General features: G+C 44.2%; 1 protein-coding gene across 2 annotated transcripts; it reads right to left on the minus strand.

Annotated features, from left to right (window-relative positions):
* Positions 1 to 1,375: 1,375 nt before the first annotated feature.
* On the minus strand, positions 1,376 to 16,690 carry ATP5F1C (ATP synthase F1 subunit gamma). 2 transcript variants are annotated; one of them, XM_066592092.1, is made up of 9 exons: positions 16,574 to 16,690; positions 15,660 to 15,694; positions 10,902 to 11,033; positions 10,535 to 10,739; positions 6,766 to 6,909; positions 6,633 to 6,697; positions 4,921 to 5,076; positions 4,358 to 4,454; positions 1,376 to 1,481 (listed from the first exon to the last, which is right to left on the minus strand). In XM_066592092.1, the coding sequence occupies exons 1-9, from the start codon at positions 16,651 to 16,653 to the stop codon at positions 1,478 to 1,480; spliced, it is 918 nt and encodes a 305-aa protein (XP_066448189.1). In that variant the 5' UTR covers positions 16,654 to 16,690; the 3' UTR covers positions 1,376 to 1,477. The 2 variants fall into 2 exon arrangements, with proteins under 2 accessions (XP_066448189.1, XP_066448190.1); XM_066592093.1 differs by lacking the exon at positions 1,376 to 1,481 and having other exon boundaries at positions 4,354 to 4,454.
* Between the last annotated feature and the right edge of the window lie 8,889 nt (positions 16,691 to 25,579).

Raw genomic sequence — 25,579 nt, forward strand, 5'->3', positions numbered from 1 at the left:
GATGTGTACACCTCCAGTTCTATGGCCTGTCCTATCAAATTTAACACGTCCCACGTTTCTAAAACAGAAATGATTGCAAGCGTTAATAAGTTTTGGTTTGCACAGCATGCAACAAACTGGTGTGAAGAACGTATATCATTGAATGGCTGTGATTGGCTAACGCTGCGCTGAGTTAGCCAATCAGAGCATGAGCTTTCGGAGGCGGGGCATTCAAGCTCAGCATCCAGAAAGCAATGCTCTGTCGGCGTGGAGGAGGGAGCGACAGCCTGCAGCAGCGCCGCGGGAGGAGAGTATTGATTTTTTTCTACACCGTATTCCCAGCATATAAGTCGACAGTTGGGGGTCGTCTTATACGCCGGAAAATACGGTACATCTGCCACAGATTCCAAATATGCAAGTTATGTCTGAACTTCCACAATGCCAGGAAAGGGCTTGTGTCTGTATAATAAGGCATCTGGGAGACCTACTGTACTTCAGAGTTGTGGGATGCATTATGTGCCAGGGGACTCTCTCACTGCCAGGAAGGGGGCGGTATAAAAGGAGTTCAGACATGACGACACTTAGAATAAGCCCCCTCAGTTATCCACACATTATAGCAGTTCATGGCAACACATTCTCTTACCATCTTAATATATTGTGTGTACAGTGAAGCCACCCTGAGGCTGGAATCACACCTACAGTTTATGATGCAATAGATGTCCTTCCATCATATCTCCTCATTCCTTTTAAATCCACTTCTGGCTTTAAAGGGGTTGTACCGCGAAAGCAAGTGGGGTTCAGCACTTCTGTATGGCCATATTAATGCACTTTGTAATATACATCGTGCATTAAATATGAGCCATACAGAAGTTATACACTTACCCCCTCCGGTATTGGCATCCCCGTTTCCATGGCGCCGACCGAAGCCATCTTCTCCCTCGATTAGACGCGCTTGCGCAGTCTGCTCTTCTCTCCCATTGAATGGGGCCGCTCCGGCGTGCTCGCACCAGAGAGCTGGTCTGCGCATGCGCAGAAGACCTGTGTGGCGCGAGCACGCCGGAGAGGCCCCATTTAACGGGACAGAAAGGCAGACTGCGCCATGGAGACGGGGACGCCAACACCGGGGGGGGGGGGGGGGGGGGGGGGGTAAGTATATAACTTCTGTATGGCCAATATTTAATGCACGATGTATATTACAAAGTGCATTTATATGGCCATACAGAAGTGTATAACCCCACTTGCTTTCGCGGGACAACCCCTTTAACTTTAAAAAGGCACACCAAAAATGCATGTATGACTTCAGCCTGTGTGAATATATGTCAAATGTTTTATGCTATAACAAATGGCAAGATAGCGCTGGATGAAATAAAACAATTGCTGAACGGCAATACAATAATTCCACGTAAGCAGTTTATTGTAATATAATTTACAAATATGGATTTTCTTCACAAATAAACCAATCCCTTGAGATCCGGACAAGCGGCAAGCTGGTGGTACATTAGCTGAAAGAGAAAAAGGAAGATTTAGTTAAGTCTGAATTATATTCTTCAGCAGAATAAGGCCGGCAGCACACGGGAGAGCTGGATCCCGCATGCTGGAACCCACAGCAGAATCAGCCTGCGATCCCGCGTACCTGCAAACTCTGTATTCCAAATGACCGCAGACACCCCCCATCGGTCATCTGCAGTACAGATTTTTTTTTTCCTTATTCATGTTTGTATTTCCTGCACTATTGCTTGGTGATGACGTGGGTGCCCACAGCCGATCCGCAATGTCAACTGCGGAGGGGCTGCGGGTCAGACGGCCTCCAATAAATGGAGGTCGTCCACAGCAAAATAGAGCATGCTGCGATTTTTCTTCCGCTCGTGGAATACACAATTCGTTTCCATAAATGTGGAGGAAAAAGCGATTTTACATACCTTTCAGTGCATGCGATTTGCTGTAGACGCCAACTGCAGATTCTGCAATAGGAATCTGTTCGTGTAAAACTGCCCTAAGGGTGATTTCACACATGCGTTAAGAAAAGGAGGAAAGGGGAATTCCCGTGGCAGAACACCTCCGTTAGGAGAAAGCTATAATGGAAAGCTTTCCACTAGGTCTTAGCTTACACATACTGATGCAAAATACTACCATGTGAATGTCGTCTTATAATGGCGCATTCACACACAGCGGACTTTGGAACACATCGACAACACATTTTGCCTTTTCAATTGAAAAGGCGAATTCTGCTATAGATCCACACCAAGACAATGGATTTTGCCATAGATTTTCAGCAGCAATTCACGTGTGGCAATTCACAATACAGTACATGAGGGTGATGATTTTACCCCTTCAAGACCCAAGATTCATCATTTTGTGTTTTTTGTTCCCAAGTTCAAAACGTTTTATTTCTTAATGGTACCATATATTGTAATGAAAAAATGTTAACATTTTTAAGTGGCGATAAAAAAAAAAAAAAACTAATTAAAAAAACTTAAGTGTAATTTACCAAACCTTTACAACAGTTCACAGAAATGTTATGCCTTTTTTCAGTATCAAACCGGGAATGGAGCAGGTGATGCAATACACACACACACACACACACACACACACACACACACACACACACACACACACGTCTCCTCAAAACATGCACTACTGTAACAAATGGGCAAGAATTGCAACCAAAGGAAAACAGGAAACGCATACTCAAACCTTTCCATCGCAAAGGTTTTTCTCTGGAGACTTATTTTTTTCTTTTTTTTTTAGAGAGACTGTCACCTACATTTATCCCTATAAGCTAAACTTATTGACTAAAAGCAGGTGACCTGCTGAATCCAGGAATTTAAGTGTTATACTTACCTTTCCCTTTGTTCTCCCAGTGTCCGCGCTGGGAGCCGCCGCTCAGTGCATTGAGTGACGCCCCTAGGTAATCCACCCATTATAAAATTAAAACACCCGGACTGCTTAACAGCAGCACTCAAATTACTTCCAAAGCTGACATCCCGGGGAACAGGGAAAATAAGCATAACATTTACAACCCCGGACTCAGCGGGGGACCCACTTTTATCCCATAAGTTTAGCTTGTAGGGCTAAAAGTAGGAGACAGATTACCTTTAAAGTAATAAAGAACAGAATGAATGATTCCCCCCCCCCCCCCCCCAATCCCACCCCCACTCTTATGTTGGTGTTAAAGGGGTTATCTGGAGAAGCAAACATTTTTGAAAGCAGAACTGGGTTTTGTAAAAACCTAAAAGCCAACATATCTCACCCAAGTCCCCTGCTGCTCCCATTCTGCTGGTGTCCAGTCCTCCACTCTTACCCATTTCTGGATGTAGAAAGCCAGTGATAACCCCACCAATAGGTAGGTGGTCTTTTACAGCACTGACCCTGCTTTCAAAAAGTTTTGCTTTCCTGGATAACCCCTTTCATTAATCCACTGGAATTTACTCCATATTATGATAACATTACCTGACAAACGTTTTATGCTGCATGCATTTCACTGCCTGGTAAGAGCGTTAGAAACAAAACATGCAAGTTAAGCCACACCATGCAAAAATCAAAAAACGATGGAAGTAAGCTGTTCTGGTTAGTGAGATGCAGACTACAGCATTCATTCAGCCACTCACTACAAACCTACAAAAGGTGCAAACAAATGCTAAAAGCCTACAATCTACGTACACTCTACTACACGCTAATAATAAAACGCATCATGCAACACAAGCTATCATTGTGGGAAATCTAAGCCTTGTACCAAATATTATAAAAACTCCCCCCTCACCCCTCTTCAAAAGCAGTTTTGTCATTTAGAAAAAACAAACAATACTCACCTATTCCTCCCCCGTCAGTCTTCTGACCGCATCTTCTACTCACCTATCTTCTCCAATTCCCCCAAGTCACCTCACCACAAGCCATCCGAATCCTCTTCTTGTTATGTTACGGAGAGTTCTTTCTTCTTCCTGCAGGTCAGTTCATGTTACGTCATAAGTGACGTAACGTTTACTGCCTAGGAAGGAATGCCGATCGATGGCCAAGACTGCGCATGCACTCTGTCTCGGCGCGAGAGTTCATATACTATTGCAGAGAGAGAGTGCGCATGTACAGTCTCTGCAGTAGCTCGGCACTTCCTGCTAGACTATCAACTCTACGTCACTAGTGACGTAACCTACACTGACTTGCAAAAAGGAGACTGCAGAAAACGGACGCTTCGTCACAGGAAGAAGAATCGTCCGGCTTGCGGTGACGTGACTCGGGGGACTGGAGAAGCCAGGAGAAGATACGGCAAGAAGACTGACGGGGGAGGAATAGGTGAGTATAGAATTTGTGTTTTCTAATGACAGAACCCCTTTAAATGTCAGGCAATGAATCGGTCTTTTGGAAATTCGCATCATATACTTACAGAGCGGCAGCACCGGAGATGATCTCAATAAGTTCCTTGGTGATGACGGCTTGACGGGTACGGTTGAAAGTCAATGTCAATTTGTCAATTATCTCAGCTACAGAAAGATGGAAAAAAAAAACAACTTGCTTTAGGGCTCCAGTCACTAGAGTGTATTCAGGCTGTGTATTGCGCATGTATTTTTTGCGTATGCAATACGCAGTGCTAAAAGTCCACTGATTTATATTGGGCCATGCACAGCGCTTTTTTTTTTTAAGCATGTGAAAAGCGCAGCATGTTTTATTTTCGTGCGTAATATGCGTCAATCTAGTCTACGGGCGCATAAAATACACAGTGAATGTGCATGTTGTGTACTTGCTACGCACTGCATAATACGCAGACAGCATACGCCTATGTGATTTCTTAAGCAACTGAAAAATGTGCATGGAAACAATGTGGTAAAAGCAGGTTACATCCTCGGCACTAACACACACCATCCATACTCATAAGTGGGACATAAACCACACCAATTTTTTTCAGCTCTGCAGTTTATCTTCCCATAATGTAAAAAGCCGATGACTTACAAGCATTCTTGCTAGCGTTGTCCATAGCAGTCATTCTGGCGCTCTGCTCACTGGTGGTGGACTCTTTCAATGTCAAGTAGATGATATTCGCTAGAGTGAACTCCTGGTAATTTCTCAGCACATCTGCATCAATGTCATCATAGATAGTGATGCTCTCTAGAGGAAAGAGAAAAATAAAATATAAAAAGTCACATCTGTGTAATACATAAGTAAATAAACTGAAAATAATCATAGAAAGTTAAAAACATTGCCATCTCCGTCAAAAACAAACTCTTTCAGAATGTGACCAATTTCAGCCGCCTCCAGCCACGCACTTACCCTTCAGCAGTAATATTACATGGTGGTCATTCATATTCAACTGTCTATAAAAACAGTCAGCTCAAATCTGCCATAACAGGAGCAAGAATTATTCTGGTTTATTCTTGTGCAGAAGGAGGGAATATGTAACAAAAGGTTATCTTAAGGCTGGTTTCACATGGGGGACACAAAAAAAAAAACAACGCTCAATTTTCCTGCAATGTGACAGTGATAAAAAATTGCATGTATGTGAAGCCTATGATTTTCAATGAGTTGCTTCACATTAGCAATGTTTTGTAAGCTGCTACATTGCGAGAGAGAAAAAAATAAATAAAATCACGGGATGCTAAATATTGCTGTGATCTGCGATGTTTTGTAGCCCATGTTTCCCTATGGAGCTTTTCTTTCTGTTGCATCACATCGCCTGAAAATGCGGTTTTCTTGCAGTGTAACTTTTACAGTAGCAAGTCCCATTGTTTCCCCTAAACTAAGCCCTATCTGCATTAAAAAAAAAAGAAAAATACTACATCACCAAACAGCGCTTACTGGGGGCGTGGTTTTTGAATCTCCAATCTAGGAAGCACGGGCAGAAGACTAAAGACTAGTGCCAAGGCTTCAGGAGAAGTGTGGCAGAGAGGACAGTGGCTGTTAGGTGATGTATTATGATTGACATTCATTTTTTTAATACCGATAAAAGTTTATTTTCGGGGGAGGGCTTATATTTCACGTGACTTTGTAGCAACACATTTTCGCAGCGATATCGCTGTCGCCCATGTGAAAGAGTCCTAAAGCTTAGGAAATTGAAGCACCAAATGTCGTTTCAGTTAAAGGTGCTGCCCGCCCTCTTTTCTACTGATGACCTTTCCTTTGGACACGGCATCAGTAGTTGATGGACAGGGGTCCACAATTCAGGACGCCCATTCATCAGCTGATTGTCTAGCCCTTTGTCATCAGCAGACTGGGAAGGAAATAGCAATGAAGCCAGCGCCTGCACTTCTTGTACTGACCGCTGATGGCGGCATCCACCTTACTGCACTAGACAGGGGGCCGAAAAATCAGCTGATGGATGGGGTTCCCAAGCAGCAGATCCCCATCCAACTATTAATGACCTATCCAAGGAATAGATTATCAGTGGAAAGGAGGGCAGATAACCCCTTTAAACTCCCCCTCTGTCCAGCAATGTGGCTCTGATACTCACCGCTGGTCTTTGTTTATTGCGCTGCAACAACTTCATCATGTTGACAGATGCGACATCATTGCAGCACAGTAAACAAATACCAACGGCAGACCTAAAAGCTGTGTAATGCTTCTTTTAGAATTTTACGCCATCCACCAGTTTGGTAAACAGCATGCCTCAAGTTTTATTATTTGAGTTGGTACCCATAGCCCCACACAAAAGAAGAAAAACGACTTACCAGAGTTTGCAACAGTGTCCATAGAAAAAAATGGCTTTTCGTCAGTCTTGTAAGAGATCACAGACCTACAAGAACACAAGCGATCAGTATGAGCCCATGAAGCACAGCAGATCTCAGTCTATAGCCTCTGTACCTGAATCTATTGAACACCACAGAGCCTAGGTCAAACTCATAGCCCGAGTTCAGCAGCTCCGAAGCAATCAGAGATGCATCCCCAAAAGTAGGAGGCTTCCTGCCAACTTCCTTGAAGGTCAGAAGGAGGTGACTACCGTGAGTCCTACAACAAGTAAAGACAACAGCCATTACAACACTTTAATGGAGCCCATTTAACGTACAGCATGTAATCTTTAGCATAGCCTTCAGCCCGTCTGCAGCTGCTGGAAGGAGCCGGAAAGGGCTAACGGAGCAGAAGTGCTCTGAAGCAAAAGTGCAGGCATCCTTTAACCCTTTCCAATCCACTGTCTGACCTCTAAAGACATTATGATTTAAGGCTGTACAGCTCCGATGTTGGACGCCCGTCTGGGTTCTCTTACTGTATATTGCCAGCCTCTCTGCTGTCGGAGCCTATCCAACGTGTCACCTCATGCAGTACTGGCTTTAGCCAGCAGATAGCACCGTTATATAACAGGAGACAAAGAGTAAGCCGCCTAGGAAAATCAAGTTTCAAAATGGATTGGAAAGGGTTAAAAGGAATGAGTGATCAGAAAACAAACTACTCTACAAATCAGATTTTTAGGTTAAAAAAAATTTTGAAAGTAGTTTTTTTTTAAATTTTTAATGTCTCAATCCAGAACATTTTTGTAAAAATCTTAAAATTTTCTTTGAGGCAAGATAGGCTTTATCTAGGTTTATTTGCCCTGATGTAAACAGCAAGGTACGCCGATTTCTTTGATTTTCTTAGAAATTCATTTTTAAAAATAATTAAAATCCTACCGTTTTCACACTGACCACTAAGTCTAGTAATAGTCTGATTCTTTTTTTTTCTGAAGAGAAAACTTTTCAGCAGTCATCTCCTCACAGGTGACACAGGATTCATCATTCACAACAGATGATGGTTACAGCTCACCTCATCCACCTCTCTGTACAATGACCTTTACACAGGTTACAGAGCATGCTTAGAATACTTTCTTATAGAAGTCAATTGGTTCCCTCCTGTCCATTGTGTGAATGGCCCATGAGTTCTGCGGTAAAGCATCTCCATGCGCTGATAACTGCAGCTCAGGCAAGATGGCTGCCCCCATAGCCATGTACAGACAATAGAATTAAAGAAAAAATAATAAAAATTAAAAAGCAAAAACGGGATTAGAAGAGTGGAATAAGGTTTCACTATCTGGTTTTAAATTTTTTTTTTAAAAATGTAGATACTTTCCCGTTAAGAGAAAAGTATGAATTTAACATTTTTAACCGCTATTTAAATATTAATAGTTTCACCAGGTAGAGCAATTCCTTAATAACCCTATATTATTAGAGCCCCTCCCTTCAGACTGAGGGCGGATTTGCAATACTGAGAATAGAGCCCATTGATTTCACCTCTTTTTTGCATCCTGCAGGTGCAAGGAGTATACTAGGATATGCCAATATGTGTGCAAAAAAAGCATTGCTCATAGCGCAAATACGCTGCGCTGAGGCATGAACAATTGTGCATATGCCTGTGTCAAATCGGTCTTAAGAGTGACCCACTCAGAGCTTCAATGGGGGCTGTCCCAGCATATTTTACAGTCCGATGTCACACTGAGCAGGACCCTTGCCAAGCATGTCTAGTGTAGAGGCTGTAGTCTCGTATAATACTCCCTGGGTATCACACGGCTGCCTTGCCAACTATCCTGCCCAATAAGCACTTGTGTGTCTGCCGGAGAATATCTATAGCAATGGCTTCCCTGTGGCCACTAAGCTGATGCACTAAGGGCTTATTCTGCATTTTTAATGGCAGTGTTTTATTTTGTCCAAGTATTTTGGAAGTTTTCTACAGAAGCCTATGGGAAAATGCCAGACAACACGACATACCAAGAGCGTGCAGTTTTTTGATAAAATGCCAAAAGCCCGATTTTCCTGTAACATTTGGCCATAGTATATTTGTGGACCAAAAAAAAAAAGCCAGGAAAAACAAAAAGCGCTAAAAAAGTGGGTAAACACTGTGTGAAGTCAGTATCAAGAGAATTACTGTCTGAGGCCAGGTGCCCACAGAGCCAAATTTTATCTGCTGTGGCGAGATTAACCTCTTAGTGACAGAGCTTTTTTGTTTCTTCCTACCCACTTAAAAAAATAAATAAATCGTAACTCCTTTATTTATCCATCGATGTCGCTGCATGAGGGCTTGTTTTTTGCGGCGCGAGTTGTATTTTTCAATGGTACTATTTAACGTACCATATGATGTACTTAAATTCTAAGTGGACAAAAATGGGGGGGAAAAAAGTGACATTCTGCCATCTTTAAATGCGTCTTGTTTCTACGGCGCACAAACTGCAACAAAAATGACATGATAACTTTATTCTATGGGTCAGTACGATTACTACGATACCAAGCTTATGTAGTTTATTTTTGCTGTATTACTTTATTTTTCCGTCAACATAGTTATGCCAGGGCTCATTTTGTGCGGGACATCCTGTAGTTTCCCTTGGTACTATTTTTGAATACATATGACTTTTTAGTTGCTTTTTATTACATTTGTTCTTGGAGGCAGGGTGACCAAATAAAAACCAAAACATTTCTGGCGTTTGTTTTTTATTTTGGACGACGTTCACCGAGTGGGGTAAATAATGTGTTACTTTGATAGATCGGACTTTTACGGATGCAGAGATACCAAATACGTATTTTTGTTTTATTATAAATGAGACAAAAGTTTTTTGGGTTTTAACTTTTAATACTTTATTGTTCTTATTTTTACATTTTCTTTTAGCCCCCTAGGGGACCACAACATGCGATGCTTTGATCGCTCCTGCAGTATGATTGTAATACTATAGCTTTACATCATACTGCGATCTGACAGGCAGTCTATCAAGCCACCCCAGAGGGAGGAGGGGGCAGCATTCAGGGGATATAAATGCCGCTGTCCATTCTCACGGCGGCATTTAAAGGGTTAATAGCCCCTATCGGCCGCGCGGCTTGTCAGGGTTGTTGCTGCCGGATGTCAGCTGTAAGAAACAGCCGACACCCGCGCGAAACTCCATCCATACACGTCCTGCAGCTACATATCGTAAAAACACTATAGGGCGGTCACTAAGGGGTTAAAATGCAGGACAAAATTTGCATTTGTACTTTCCGCAGCTTGTCCTGTGGATTTTAATACAGATTTGCCTTACTGCACCACAATGTGTAATATCTGTGACAAAGCCAGGATGGTATGCCGTAGATCTGGAAGTCAAGCAGGTGTTCTTCCATGGGGTTGTCACCTGCATTGTACTGTACCAAAGAGCCACAACTAGATCTCAGTAGCATCGGAGGACACATGGCCTCAATTCTGGACCCCGTTGTAGCCCAAGGCCACATTTTCACATTCCATCTGCATATGTCACAGTTACCATTTTTGGCAATGAAAGAAGTCAGTGTGGTCAACCACTAAGGTGCAGCAGCGAGTGCCGTCCCGTAAACAGGCTGACTGCAGTCTGTCACCGACCCAGCATGGAGGATGGGTCTGCGACAGGCTGTCGGAGAGCCCCTTTAACTTCACACTAGCCCGCCATGTTTTATAGTGCCATATTAGAACTACACATTATGGCTGCTACATTAATTTATCTCAAGCGTTGGATATGGATTTATGGCTTCATTTTCAGTAGTGTTGAACACCGCAGCACAACAAATAGATGTAAACCGCTGCCCGCTTTACGTGTTGGTGAGGTGTTCTGTTTTCTAGACGTGCCTTTTCATTGCTCAGTACACTAGTGCCCTACAACAGTCACACAAACCTATGCAGTAAGCCTCTCAGCTTGTCCCCAACTCCAATCACCATAACCTCCTTTCCACCGGCTGCAAGTGTAGAAATTTCGAGTTTAATGGCTTTTGCCACGGAGGTATGAATAGCACCACACAGGCCTCGATCAGAGGACACGCCAATGATCAGATGTTTCTTCTTGTCTTCGGGAGCCTTAATGTCAGCTTTTTCATACAATGCTAAATGACACAAAAAAAAAAAAAAAAAAAAAAGATATTTTAGTCTACAGCATATAAAAACTTACATGTCACAATGCTGAAATCCCAGGTTCTAACTTTGGGAGTCATCAGTTCTACCATTACATAGAGGAACAGCAATTCATGCAACTAATATATACTTACCCAGAGCTCCGGTCCCGTATACCCTAGCTGGCTTCAGCTCTCTCTCAGCTTTGGAGTACTTAGCCGCTGCCACCATCTTCATGGATTTGGTAATCTTCTGGATATTCTTGATGGACTTCAGTCTCCTGGTAACTGGAGTACAACAGTTTAGTTACATCACTGGCAATGCCAAAGTCAATAGCGCTACCTAAGGCCGCCACCGCCACAGTTCAAGGACACCCAGTCAGGGGTTATAATGAGGAGCGGGAAGTGTAATAAAAGTGCAGCGCTCCCATCCTGCCCCGCTGCACTGCCAATGGGCCGATCAGCTGATCCCTGTCAATCAACTCATGATCACCTATCCAGAGGATAGGTCATCAGCTGTAAAGGCCTGAAAGACCCCTTTAACAAACAGGAATAACACAACATCAAAATTATTGCTGCCCAAATCCCAACGGAGCACATTAACAATCAACGTGGTCCATGTGATGCCATGGAATCATGGCTTCTGTTAGGAATGGAGGCCACGATGTGCGTGTGAACAGATCCCTACAATGAGTAAGGAGCCTTAATTAAAAAATGTTGCATATGTATTTATAGTGTGAAACTAAGGAACATACCAGTCGCATTCTCGTCACAGTAAAAAGGAAAGGGATACAGATAGCAACAGGGGTCTGCCAAATTAGGGCTGATGTCCACGGGTGTATGCGAAAAACCGTGCGGGTCTCCCACATACACAGCCCTTTCGCTCTGCCGGCAGAGACCGCACATGGGCCAAGTATGCACTGCGCATGTCCGGTAATCTGACCGCAGCGTGATTTTTTTTCTCCTCCAAATTCCCGCTCTGTTCAGTGGAGATGCGTTTCGAAGCGCTGCCCTCTCGCAAGGCCTGCATAGCGGCAGCGTTCCAAAGGGCTCCGTATCATATGCAGAGAAATAGTGCGCGCTGCGATTTATTTTTTCTGCCGTATGTAGACGCAGTGTCCACAAGCTGGTGTGCACGGGGGAATGACACTCCATTGCTACATCCGCTGCGTATCACGCATCTGTGCAACACACAGTGAAAAGAAAAACACTGGATATTAGCCCTTAGAGTCCCAGAAAGAAGGCGCTATAGGCTTTATGTCACACCCCATATCCGGGATTTATTAGGTACAAAGGCACTAGAATTCTGCCTTAAATTTGGGGTACATGCCATTTATGTGTTTGAGATACTTTTTATACCTTACTAGACCGTTTTGGAAAAGTGGCCACAAAAGTGGGCATGGCTAAGTCATAAAATGCGCCACACTTATCATTGGCATTTACCATTATTGTGGCATACAGTAGGCCAGACAAGAAGCGACACAGAAAGGGCTTCTTCAGACAAGACAGATTTGTGCACACACAATACAGAAAATAGAACCCATTGGTTTCAATGAGTTTGTTCTCAGTTTCCTATTTTGCACGTGAGAAAAAGAACACATTTTTGTGCACAAAGATCCCCATAGAAGTCTATGGAGGTTGCGCAAATGTGCGCTCAATATGTACGCAACTCCGTGGAATAAACAAAACACACATCTGGACCTCATTAGGCTAAATAACCTTCTAAATCATGGCGGGGGTGGGGGAGCATCCATGTGAACCTGCATGCGCAAGTACAGTAAAATGCGCCAATACGCACACAAATCTACCTTGTTCATAGCGCAATTGTGTAAACGTCCGTTTGAAGGAAGAAAATACCTGTCCAACACGTATCATACAGTGCACCACTGTGATAAGTTTGCATACAAGGGAGATTGAACAATACCTCTGCAGCGCCACCTATTGGAAGGCAGCATTCCTACAAGTCAATTTACGACTCTTTATACAAGCCTTGTAACAATGATTGGAAATTAAAAGCCAAGCCAGACTTCATACACGGACAGCTGGTTCAGGGTGTTTGCCCCTCATCAGTGTACAGTAGGTTTCTGGCTTGGCTAGTGAGAGGCCTATGATGTGGGTCAGGAACACCACCTAGTAGGGGTGAGGAGACTTATAAGGCCATTCATGCCAATGCTAAATTTGGCACATCTGTCCAAGGTGGTTTTATCCAGTCTAACTGTATTAATAAATCTGCCTTTTTCCCCCCCAGCCCTTTACATTACACTCAGCGCCCCTGAATAGCCGGTACAGACAAGCACCAATGCGGCAGGGGCTTCATGCCAGGAACCTACAGATGGACCCATACAGGTTATCCTGGACATGTCAGAAACGTCATTTAGGGTGCGTTCACACCTGCTGGATTTTGCAGCGGATCTGCAAAAAAAAAATTTGGTGCAGATTTTAATGTAAATCCTCAGTAGACGTCACCCCTTAACGACCGGGCCATAGTGTTTTTACGTCCTGCAGCTGCAGGACGTGTATGGAGGGAGGTAGCGCCGCTATCTCGCTCCATACCGCGCGGGCGTCAGCTGTTTATTACAGCTGACACCCGCGGGCAATAGCCGCGCTCGGCCGTTCGCGGCTATTAACCCTTTAAATGCCGCTGTCAATTCTGACAGCGGCATTTAAATCCCCCGAACGCTGTTTGGGGGTCCTGCACGGCCCCCCTGCGGTGAGATCGGGGGAGCAGTGCAGGTGTCATGGCAGCCGGGGGCCTAATGAATGGCCCCAGGGCTGCCTTAGCAGACTGCCTATCAAGCCATCCACACAGGGTGGCTTGAAAGACTGCCTGTCAAAAAGCAGTATGACGTAATGCTACAGCATTACGTCATACTGCAGGAGCGATCAAAGCATCGCATGTTAAAGTCCCCCAGGGGGACTTCAAAGTAAAGTAAAAAAAAAAAAGATCAATCAAGTTTTTTAAATTGTAAAAAAAAAAAAAAAAAAGTTATAGAAGTTTAAATCATCCCCCTTTTGCCATATCTATTATTAAAAAATCTAAATCATAAAATAAAAATACATATTTGGTATCGCCGCGTCCGTAAAAGTCCGATCTATCAAAGTAATGCATTATTTTTTCTGCACGGTGAACGTCGTCCGAAAAAAAAAATAAAGAACGCCAGAAATGCATTTTTTTAGTTACCCTGTCTCCCAGAAAAAACGCAATAAAAAGCGATCAAAAAGTCGTACGTATTCCAAATTGATACTATCGGAAACTAAAGGACATCCCGCAAAAAATGAGCCCTTGCTCAACTACGTCAACGAAAAAATAAAAAAAAGTTATTGCGCGCACAAAATGACCGCAGAAAATAATTGAAAAAAATTAAATATCTTAAAAAAAAATACAAGTACTACAGCAAAAACAATACTATATAAGTTTGGTATCGTAGTAATCGTACTGACGCATAGAATAAAAATATCAGGTCGTTTTTGTTGCAGTTTGTGCGCTGTAGAAACAGGACGCACCGAAAGATGGTGGAATGTCGTTTTTTTTTCCATTTCTCTCCGCTAAGAATTTTTTAAAAGTTTTTCAGTAAATTATATGGTACAATAAATAGTGCCACTGAAAAATACAACTCATCCCGCAAAAAACAAGCCCTCATACAGCGACTTCGATGGAGAAATAAAGGAGCTACGATTTTTTAAAAGGGAGTAGGAAAAAACAAAAATGGAAAAAAAGCAAAAAAGCCCGGTCACTAAGGGGTTAATAAGAAAGGGTAAAAACTGCTGCAGATTGGAGTCAAAGTCTCACCAAATGGTATTTTTGTACAGGTCTGCACCAAAATCCACCTTGTGTGAATGAACTGAAGATGCAAGGGCAAGACATTTCCAAGAACTAGCGATTAGATACTTCTCCCAGCTCAGGGCACGTCCTGCAGGGACTCTTCAGGGGCTTCTCTCAGAGTCTCAGTCATGGCAGGTCAAGGTGATCCCAAGATCACCAGATCACCAAGGGCAGACCCCGTTATCACATGAAGGTGACTTTGGGACAACCTATACTGACACAGATCTGAAGGAGTGAAATGGGTTGTCAAACCAGAAATTAGGATTATTTTAATACACAGCAGGAACTTGCGGGAGGGGGAGGAAAAAAGGAGGATTGTACACTCTTCTGCCCTGGATCCCCGCAGCGTCGGTCCCCCCCTTATAATGTATTGACAGGCTGCTGCGGCCGATGACAGACTTCAGCCATCGAGGACTGAGGCCTGTGATTGGCTGCAGCAGCCGCATGGTATACCAGCAGACTGCCACGGGGATCCGGGAGGCAATTATAGGAGCTATTATGCATGGGGAACAGGAATTAAAACAAACTATTTGACAACCCCTTTAGGATCAAGCCTCCCATTGGGAAACATGGGCATCCGGAAACAGATTTAAGCATGCAGATTTGTTTTGCGGACCTTTTGGTCCAGAAGACAGATTGCAGTACGCTCCATGTTTGTGCGGTTCTCACGCGGTCAGCTTCCGTTCAAGTCAATGGAAGCCGTCCAATCCGCGGCACACCTGCAGCTGACACTCCGGATGGGCCATGGATCCGTGGGAAAGCATATCGCGCTGTGCAGACCACACACAGTGCAGATAGCCCGGAGGTGGAGAGGTCTGCAGGGTCTCTGACCGTGGGCAGGGGGGCTCTGCCCCTGGGAACTGTGGGCCTTCATCTTCTGCTCTCTGCAGCAGGCTAACATTTAAGGGGTCCCTGCGCTTTCACCTTCGGAGCACTTCTGCTCCATCGCCCCCTATAGGCCAACTTCAGCTAGGGGAAACAGGTGACAACCACCAATGGAACAGTAGCACTCCGAAGGTGATATAGCGGTGCTATCTAACCCCTAATATAGCCGATCCTTCAAATGCCCCACGTTTGCCCAAGATACTCACTGTCTTTCAGGGTTGCCATGTTCCTGACTTGACCCCTAAAACACAAAGCAGATATTATACAATGGGCACACGGCTACTGGCATACAGAGGGGGGCCACAGAGCTATACAGGGATCTGTATGGGGGCCACAGAGCTATACAGGGATCTGTATGGGGGCCACAGAGCTATACAGGGATCTGTATGGGGGCCACAGAGCTATACAGGGATCTGTATGGGGGCCACAGAGCTATACAGGGATCTGTATGGGGGGCCACAGAGCTATACAGGGATCTGTATGGGGGGCCACAGAGCTATACAGGGATCTGTATGGGGGGCCACAGAGCTATACAGGGATCTGTATGGGGGGCCACAGAGCTATACAGGGATCTGTATGGGGGGCCACAGAGCTATACAGGGATCTGTATGGGGGGCCACAGAGCTATACAGGGATATATATGGGGGGCACAGAGCTATACAGGGATATATATGGGGGGCACAGAGCTATACAGGGATATGTATGGGGGGCACAGAGCTATACAGGGATATGTATGGGGGGCACAGAGCTATACAGGGATATGTATGGGGGGCACAGAGCTATACAGGGATATATATGGGGGGCACAGCGCTATACGTCCTATGGAGAGGAATTCCAGGGCTCAAGGCCACCAGATGCCCTACAGGACACCATCTTCATACATTCTTCTCCATGCCACCCTGCACCGGGTAATACCCAGCCCGGGCACTATGGGGTGATACTGGTCTAACCACACAGCACAGGACATATCCGGGTGCAGCCAGCCCTCCTGCAGTACAAGGACCGGCTGCGGCCTTCTCAGCAACACCGGGAATGCACGGAATAAAGCCCCTCTGCCGGACACCGCTGGCACACCCCGCCCCACCGGGACACTGCATGGAGCCCCGGCTCGTAGTCTTACCATTGCGGTTGATAGAGAAGGACGCTGCTACGGGACAACATGGTGACTACGGGCAAGGTCACACAGCACAGAACGCGCATGCGCCAATACTAAGCCGGGAAGAGCGGGCGGCGGTCTCGCGAGATCAGGCAGTGTCATCTGTGCTGGAGCCGCCATGTCTGATGTTGGCATTTCCTATCTGTGATCCAGATCACGTGTAGAATAGGAGCTGATAGCTGTATGCTCATCCCTCCCAGAAGGTCCTGCGCACACCGAGCTAAACTTCTGCCCACGGTTAGTTGCGGATCCACACGGATTCAGCGCTGCATGTGGAATTTCCAACGCAGTCCCGAATGGAACTGTGTTAGAATTCACCATTGGTTGCGGCTAAAGCAACCGTCCTGGGTCGCAAATTAATTTTTTCCCACACTTCTGCCCTATTCAGCAATTCCAGCAACCTGGTTGGTTGTTTGGGTTGGCTGATTCACAATTCCAGCAACCTGATTGGTTGTTTGGGTTGGCGTTATTCACCAAACAACCAATCAGGTTGCTGGAATGGCTGAATAGGGCAGAAGTGCTTCTCTAACTAGCTGATAGTCAGACACTGCGTGCTGCTCCTACTGGCCAGCGCTGGTAAAGCAGGTGTAATAGCTAAAATCATGTTCCTGTTTTAAAAGTAACGTTATTAAAGCAGATTACCCCACGTGAAGCCGACTTTTGTTGTCATCGCTAAAGGTGCTTTTAGATGGGCCAATTATCATTCCAAAAATTGTGCAAACGAGCAAAAGTGGATGATGATTGTTTGGCCTAAACGTGACCGACCGATAATCGTTTGGTTTTGGCTCGTCATTCATTTTCTGCAGGCATAATAATCTCGTTCACTGATCGTTCCGGTTAAGCAGCGCTCGTTCAGTCGCTTATACAGCGAAGATGAATGACTGAACAATTCTCGTGAATGAGCCTGTGTAAGCAGGCTGCACGAGCCAACGATTAAGTAATCGCCTAAATTAAGTGATTACTTGAACAGTTTACAATTCACTACTTTCACACTAGCGATGATGTCACTTCTTCAAACGATAAAGCAGCTCGTCTAAAAGGACCCTTAGACTAATAATGCATACTAGTGCTCAGTTTACATCAGGCAGTCCAAGAAGCTGGGGTAGCCATCTTTGTTTCTCCAGGTCCGGACAGTTGATAGCCTGGAGCTGTCATGTGCGACCTCTAGTCATGCGATCATAGTTATCCAATGGATATTGGTGATCACATAAAAGTTATTGGATCCGTGTGGGGACATGAAACGACTCACCTTCGGTCTTCGTGATGTCCCACAGCGATCTGGTCCTGCAAGGACCTGCCGCCAGCTTCTGCGCATGCGTGCCACCAGTAAAAGGTCGGGCGTATGCACAGAGGCCGGGAGTGCCTGGGAAATTTAAAATCTCCCTGCTCCCGAATAGCAAAGGTAGCTGAGAGCAAGGAGAGGTCACCGGGGGCCACGGTATGTGGTCCCCGGTCACGTGATCGCTGTTATCCAATGGCTAGAAACAAATAAATCAGCTCCTTGACAGGTCCAAAAAACAAAGTGGTGAATGAAAAGGTGTGCACTCACCTGGTGCCCGGTGGACTTCTCTGGATAGAGTATCCACCAGCACCTAGATCCACGATCTCCTTGAACATATATCTCTGGTTCACAATCCAGCTCCCTGGAGAGTCGTCCTGGGGAATGCAACCCACTATGGGGTGGGATATGTCTAATCAATGGAAGAAAAAGATCCCGCGCTCCGGAATCCAGAGAGATCAGACGTAAAACCCGTATCTCAAAAGGGTTAATTTATTTATGCAACGCGTTTCGGCAATCTACACTTGCCTTTCTCAAGCATGTAACACATAAAATACATCTATATATACAGATAAATTAAGATACACTCACATTTCCTCAACTCGTGGTAGACGCCAGTGTTGGGGCACACCCATGTCATCGGAGGAAGTACTTCCCGCTCAGGTGACCACATACATCACTGTTTTTTCAAGGTGGAACGCAGTATGCATTCCATTGCCTTTCATTCATTAAACTAGCTCTTACTACAGCGGAATGTACGCCGTCATTATAAATAGACATCTGATTTTTACTACATCGATTCTCATATAGTTTCTCAATGGGAGAATTAATATAATTTACAATTTATGTAACACACATAAAAATAATGTAGATTCGGGTCTTCTGCCTGCTGGTCCTATTTATCTATGACTCTCTCCATTATCTTGGTGGGTTTCTTCAAGTTTTTCTCTTTTTGTTCTTCTTTCTTCCAGTCTGGAGGGAGCTATGATATTTTGTATTGTCATATTTCTCCTAAATATTAATTTCGGATTTTCTTCAATGACTTCTGAAAGGAGGGGGCCACTTTTTAGGACCGGCCAATTTTTCTGCAGGATTCTCCGAATCTCAGATGTCTGACTATTAAATTTAGTGATAAAAGCTAATCCAGGTTTTTTATTTTTTTCAGAGTTTTTTCTAGTTTGTTTGCATTTATTTATCCTTTTCCGTAATTAGTTCTTTCTCCCTTCTTTTTTCTTCTTCTGTTAGATGCTCCTTTTTCTTCTTTTAATATTTTCTCATAAGCTGCATTGATGATTTTTTCCAGATATTTTTTCTCCAAGAATCTCTTTTTTAGGATGAGAACTCGTTTCTCAAAGTCTGCTTTTTTTGTACAATTACGGCTTATTCTTTTGAATTGTCCATAAGGAATATTGAGTTTCCAATGTTGTGCATGACAGCTGAAGAAATTAATGTAACTATTGTATCCACTTTCCTGAAATGGGTCGTAGTGATGATCTTATCTCCCTCATGTGTTAATTCTAGGTCCAAAAAGACTAGTTTCTTGTCATCAATGTTATGCGTGAATCGAAGGTTATGTTCCTTTTGATTTAAAGTTTTGCTAAATTCCATTAGTTCCCCCCCTATTTCCATCCCAGATGATTATAATGTCGTCGATGAACCTTTTATGAAAAATAATTCTTTTATCTCTGCACCTATTCTCCTCAAAAGCTCCTTTGGTATAGATTAGCATATGTAGGTGTGAATTTGGCCTCCACTGCAGTCCCCTGTCTCTGCTTATAATATTTTTTATTAAAGGTAAAATAATTAATTTCAAGTATGAATAATATAGATTCGGTAATGAATTGGATCTGTGGAGGTGGCATTAGGACAGATCTATGGTATTCTATAGCTGGAACTCCTTTATTGTGGGGGATACTGGAATATAAGGATTCAACGTCAATGAACACGAAAGGTAGGTGGGATGCCATTTGATCCCCCAATGAGTTCTAATAGGTGACCTGTGTCTTTAAGAAAGGAGGGTAATTCTTTAACATACTTTTGAAGCTGTTTGTCAAGATAGGCTGGTGATAGAATCTATGCCGGCATTAATAGGTCTGCCCAGTGACCTCTCCTTGCTCTCGGCTACCTTTGCTACTCGGGAGCAGGGGGATTTTAAATTTCTCTGGCCTCTGTGCATAACGGCGATCATGTAAAAAAAAGCTAAAGTTTCAGCTCCCCTCATGAAGCTGTAGAGGGGCTGGGAAATTTTAAAATTTCCATGCTCCTGGCTACCAAAGGTCACCGAGAGCCTGAAGCAGTGACCGAGGGCCGCGGTGAGCAGTACCTGGTCACGTGATCGCTGTTATCCAATGCAAGTGTGGTGCAAGAAAAAGGCTGTAGGCTTTTTTATATTAGATTTTGTGAGATCCCCTCCCACTGACAGAATTAACAATATAAATGGTTGCCCCCCCCTTAAAAAGTTTAATGGGACTCTAATATAAAGGACCTATTCTTAGGACAAGCTATCAATATCTGATCGATGGGGGTCCGCAGCTTAGGACCCCTGCCAATCAGTAATATGAAGACATTGCATGGCTCATGTGAGCACCACAGCCTGCTTACCAGATGCAGTGCCGTACATTTCATAGTGGCAGAGACTGATACCCCCTTCGCTTCTGTGATCTTGTTAAAGGAACACCACCACCAAACAGCACCATAAACTAACTTTATGGAAGTCACATGGAGCTGGGGATGGAGTTTTTATACTCACCCGGGTCTCGCACTGTAATCAGGTGAAGTCTGTGCGCTGTCTGAAAATTTGACTAGAAGTCTATGGGATAGCGCACACATGGCGGTCTGAAAAGAGTCAGATTTTCAGACTGTTTGCAGACTTCTTCACAGGAAAGAGGAAGTGGGTGAGTATCAAAAATACAGCTTCCCATCACCTCCCAGACAGCACTTTAGCTCTGTTTAGAGTGCTCTTCAGAGGTTCTCTTTAATGTAGAGATATTGGAGACCATAAATAGTGTTTTACAAACGGGGGGATGTCAGCATTAAAGGGGTTTTCTGGGACTTAAAGAAAAAATTAAAAGGGCTTAACCCTTTGCAATCCAATTTTGGATTCAGGGTTTCCTAGGGGGCTTTCTCTTTCTGCTATTATACAATGGCGCCATCTGCTGGCTAGAGCCAGTACTGCAGTATAGGACATGCTGAAGAGGCCCCTGACAACAGAGCGGCCAGTAATATACAGTAAGAATACCCTGCTAGACGTCTTCTGACATTGGACCTGTACAGCCTTCAATCAGAATGTCTTTAGATGTCAGACAGTGGATTGGAAAGGGTTAAAATCAATAAAAATGTAATACTCATCTATCCCAGCTGCTTCGAGTCCAGCGCTACAGCCCTGGTGTCTGCCGGTCATTGTGAACGTGACCACTCAGCCACTCGCACTCTTCAGCGGTGATTCATCTATGGCTACTGAAGCCTGTGAGGGGCTGAGCGATCACGTGCACAGTGACCGCCACGTGACTGCCTGTCGCTTCTTCCAGGTTCCATGTGGCGAGCACTGGGGCTGCAGAACTGGACAGGGAGTGGCCGGAATAACTGAATATTCAACTTTAATTGATTTTAAGCCCTTTTAACTTTTTTTAGACCAGGAAAACCCCTTTCACCCCAATACAATACCATCTGTCACATACAGTGTTGAAAGGTTTAGATGATACACGTAGAGATATCAAGAGGAAGAACCTTGCCATGCCTCAATTGATCACAGTGCAACCACAGCCTGAAGGGGAATTTCTTTACCCACCCTAGAACCGTCCGTAAACATTACATCAAAGGCCACTTTACCTGTGACATGGACTTTGTGGTATCTTTAATCAAGTACCCTTGTCGACTTGCTTATATTGGAAAAACTACCCCAAAAATAAAAGAGCGCATTTCAAAACACAAGTCCACTATTCGAAATAAAAATACTGAATTAACGGTATCCCAGCACTTCTTACAACTGGGACACAGTATTACCCGGTTACAAATAATCTACTAGGTCCCCTTGTTGAGAAGAAGGGCTAACAGACAGGAGTACTCAAGGAGGGGGCGGTGAAGTCAATCAAGGCGCCTTCATTACACCCTAGAGGCCTGAACAGAGTACTTGTTCTGTTAAAGATACGTATGTGTACTTCTTAGGGTGCGCTGTATTCTCTGTTGTTGGCTTCAACCACAGGAGTTTTCTAATAATTTGTTACTTTATTCTATTTATGATCTGTAGTTGGGCTGTTTTCTGGAGTGGGTGGACTCTTATAGAGATCAACTTTATTATCTGATGGTGGGATGGTAATTTCCCCCTCCCCCCTCCTATTTTTTGCCCCCCCTCCTCTCCATTCCCTCGTCCTCCCATCTTTCCTTCTTCGCCCATCCCCTCCCCCCTCCCGTCCACATTCTGCCCCAATCCTCTGACTCTTTCCCTCGGTATAACCATAATCAGTAACAATAGCTATTGTATTGATTTATTGACATAACATTAACTATTGAACATGTTAATCATCAATACCATATAGGCCGCTTCTCTTTTCATCATATATAGGATTTTATTGTAAACCACGAATTTGGACCGACTGTTTCAATGGCTGTCTTTGATTTCCCAGATTTATGTTTAACGGCCCATCACAAAGCAGGTAAACCTATATGGTTGTTGCATTGTTAAACCTATATGGTGCTGCATTGTCAGTTTGCCCTGATAATAATGTGCGGGGCAGCTCCTACATTGATACGGCTGTCCACTAGGCCACGCCCCTCCCCATGCTGGGCTGTATCAGTGCAGTAGCTTCAACTTGGATACTATAGGCCACACCACCCCTATACGCTTAGCTGCATTGCCACATTTGTGTACCATTTTATACCCTGCTTCCAGCATGTGAGCCTTTATGCCTTGATCTGGACTGAAGCATGCGCTCCAGGCATCGGAGGTAACTGATATTGTTACAAAGGAAAATGGTTTAACGAATTCAGCATTGTAAAAGATGCAGCCTACTCCCCCTATATGGTGTCCTCATTTGTATATCCATACCCCTGCTGAATTACGTAGGCTCAGAGTGGTTTCACATCTGCATTGGAACCTCCGGTTGGGAGTTCCACCACAGATCTGGCACAAAATACCGGAAAAAATTTGCGGCATGCAGGGTTTTCTTCCAGCTGAAAGCCGGCAGCTGAGCGAAAAAGTGAACTGACCCCATTATCGTCAATTGGATCCATTTGGCGATTTTTTTTGTTCCGTCATAAGGATTTCCCTTTTCCTGCTTCCCGAATTGAGCCGGAAAGTGGAACCCCAGACACAGGTGTTAAACCACCCTTACAAGGTGAACTACAAGGCATCAGCATGAGTTATAATTATTAATTAGAAATAAGCACACTATTGTCCAGGGATAGCAATATGTTTTCACTCTAGACATGATGTACATTTTTAGATTTATTTTTTCAGATCTCTACGGGCTTTCCCCATTGCCCACCTCCTTTCCACAATCTGCCCAGTACAAATAGGATTTCCCATGATATTATGCTTTACTCTTCAATAGGTGGGTACCGATGGAAGTTTGGACACGTCTGTCCTCTGTCTATTAATTAATACATTACTATATTGGTCAGCACATCTCACTGTCTCCTGCCCAATCTACCTGAGCTCCTCTACCAGATAAACTAATCTCTGTCCTTTGCCTATCGGTTACTCTATTGGTCCTTTCTATTATGTCCCTTCTCCGCTCACTGTCTTATTGGCCACTGACATTGATTAACGTCTTCCTCCTCTTGTTACCTCTATGTGTAACATGTAGGGCGCTTCAACACTGCATGTGACAGATAAAATGGCCAGTGTCTCAGTATTAGTATTGTTATCATTTTCAGGATATTTAACTGTTACGATGTAATGATTATGGCTATGTATTGCAAGATATTGTGCAACTCAGCGGATCTGACAGCAAGAAATGACAGTGGAATATGTACACGTAACCTAAGGAAGAATACTACTTCATGCTGTACGCTTTCCAAACTATATTGTTATGTGGACTCTGAAAATTGTTAAATCCAGAAAGGAGAGGAGAAGGAGCCAGAGAACAGAAGCCGGAGCTAGAAAGAAAGAGGAGGAGTCAGCAAGAAATAAGAGAATACTGGAGCTGGAGGCAGAAAAGTGCAGAAAAAAAAGAAGCCAGAGCTAGAAAGGGGAACAAAAGGAGGAACTGGAGCTAGGGAGGAGCAATAGAGGAGGAGCCAAAGCAAGACAGGAGGAGAGAATAAAGAGCTGGAGCAAGTAGGGGGAAGAAGAAAAGCAGCCAGAAAGAAGGACAAAGAAAAAAGAAAAGCTGTCAGGGAAAAGGAGAAAAACAAGAAGAACAAAATCCAGAAAAGTGGAGAGACAAAGTCAGAAAGGGGGAGCTGAACCCTGAAGGAGAAGTATCCAAATCAGAGGGGAAGACTAGGAGGAACTGCAGTCTGGAAAGAAAAGATAACTAAGCAAGAATAAAAAATGAGCTAAACAAGCCACACAACGAATGGCCACCTGCCCTTTCATGATTAGAGCTTCACTGTATGAAAATGAGACCCATGACTCTGGAGTACAGCATAAAACCACATGATAAAGTATTCAGTTTCAGTGTGAATCCACATTAGAATAGGAACAATTGAGTGATCTGATATAATGAGGCCTCGTCATTGGCGCTCTCACCGTAGTCTCATGGTTACCTCCACGTGGGGTTTCCTGGGTAATGCAAAGAACTATGCAAAATGGTAAACATATTTTATTTCTCGGTTCCTCTGACATAACCACGACTTCATAAGATTGTCCCTGCGAACAACACATAAACATCTGTACTAAATTAACTTGGCGGAAACCGGGTATATCAGCTGGTGACTATATGTAATTCACCGACATGTTTTTATTAGGTTTTATTTGTAGCTTGATCATGAACGCTGTTGTCCGAAATGTTGCTAGATTTTAGTCAATATGTGGAACCTCCATCACCGAATGAAATAAAACAACTTGTTGTGTTCATCCTATTTCAAGTCTGTGGTGCAATTGTCCTATTTGGGAGTTGTCTCTAGTGACGAATCTAGGTTTAGTTTGGGCACTGATGATGACCATGTTCATGCCTGGATACCTAGGGGTGAGCACCTCAATCCTGCCTTTACTGTGGAGCGGCACACTGCCCCCACTGCTGGTGTGATGGTCTAGAGGGACATCACATACGACAGTTGGTCACCCCCAGTAGTGGTACGAGGGACAATGACAGCTCAGCGATATGTTCAGGACATCCTGCAGCCACGCGTTTTCCTCCCATGACGGCTTCCAAGAGGCATTTCCCAGCAGGATAACGCTTAGCCGCACACAAGGGTGTTACAGGAAAGTCTCCACAACATTACTATTCTTCTGTGGCTGCCGATCACCAGATTTATCACCAATAGAACATGTATGGGACCATCTGGGACGCCAACATCAACAGCCTATGACTTTGCACGATCTAGGGGCTCAGTTACAGCAAATGTGGACTGATATGCCGCAGGATACCATACAGAACCTGTAGGCCTCCATGCGCGCCCATATCACATCTTGCATCCAAGCTAGAGGCGGTACAACAGGGTACTAGAGTCTCCATGCCCGCCCGTATCACATCTTGTATCCAAGCTAGAGGTGGTACAACAGGGTACTAGAGCCTCCATGCCAGCCT

Source organism: Eleutherodactylus coqui, chromosome 2, assembly GCF_035609145.1.
Source record: "Eleutherodactylus coqui strain aEleCoq1 chromosome 2, aEleCoq1.hap1, whole genome shotgun sequence".
Lineage (NCBI taxonomy): Eukaryota > Metazoa > Chordata > Amphibia > Anura > Eleutherodactylidae > Eleutherodactylus > Eleutherodactylus coqui.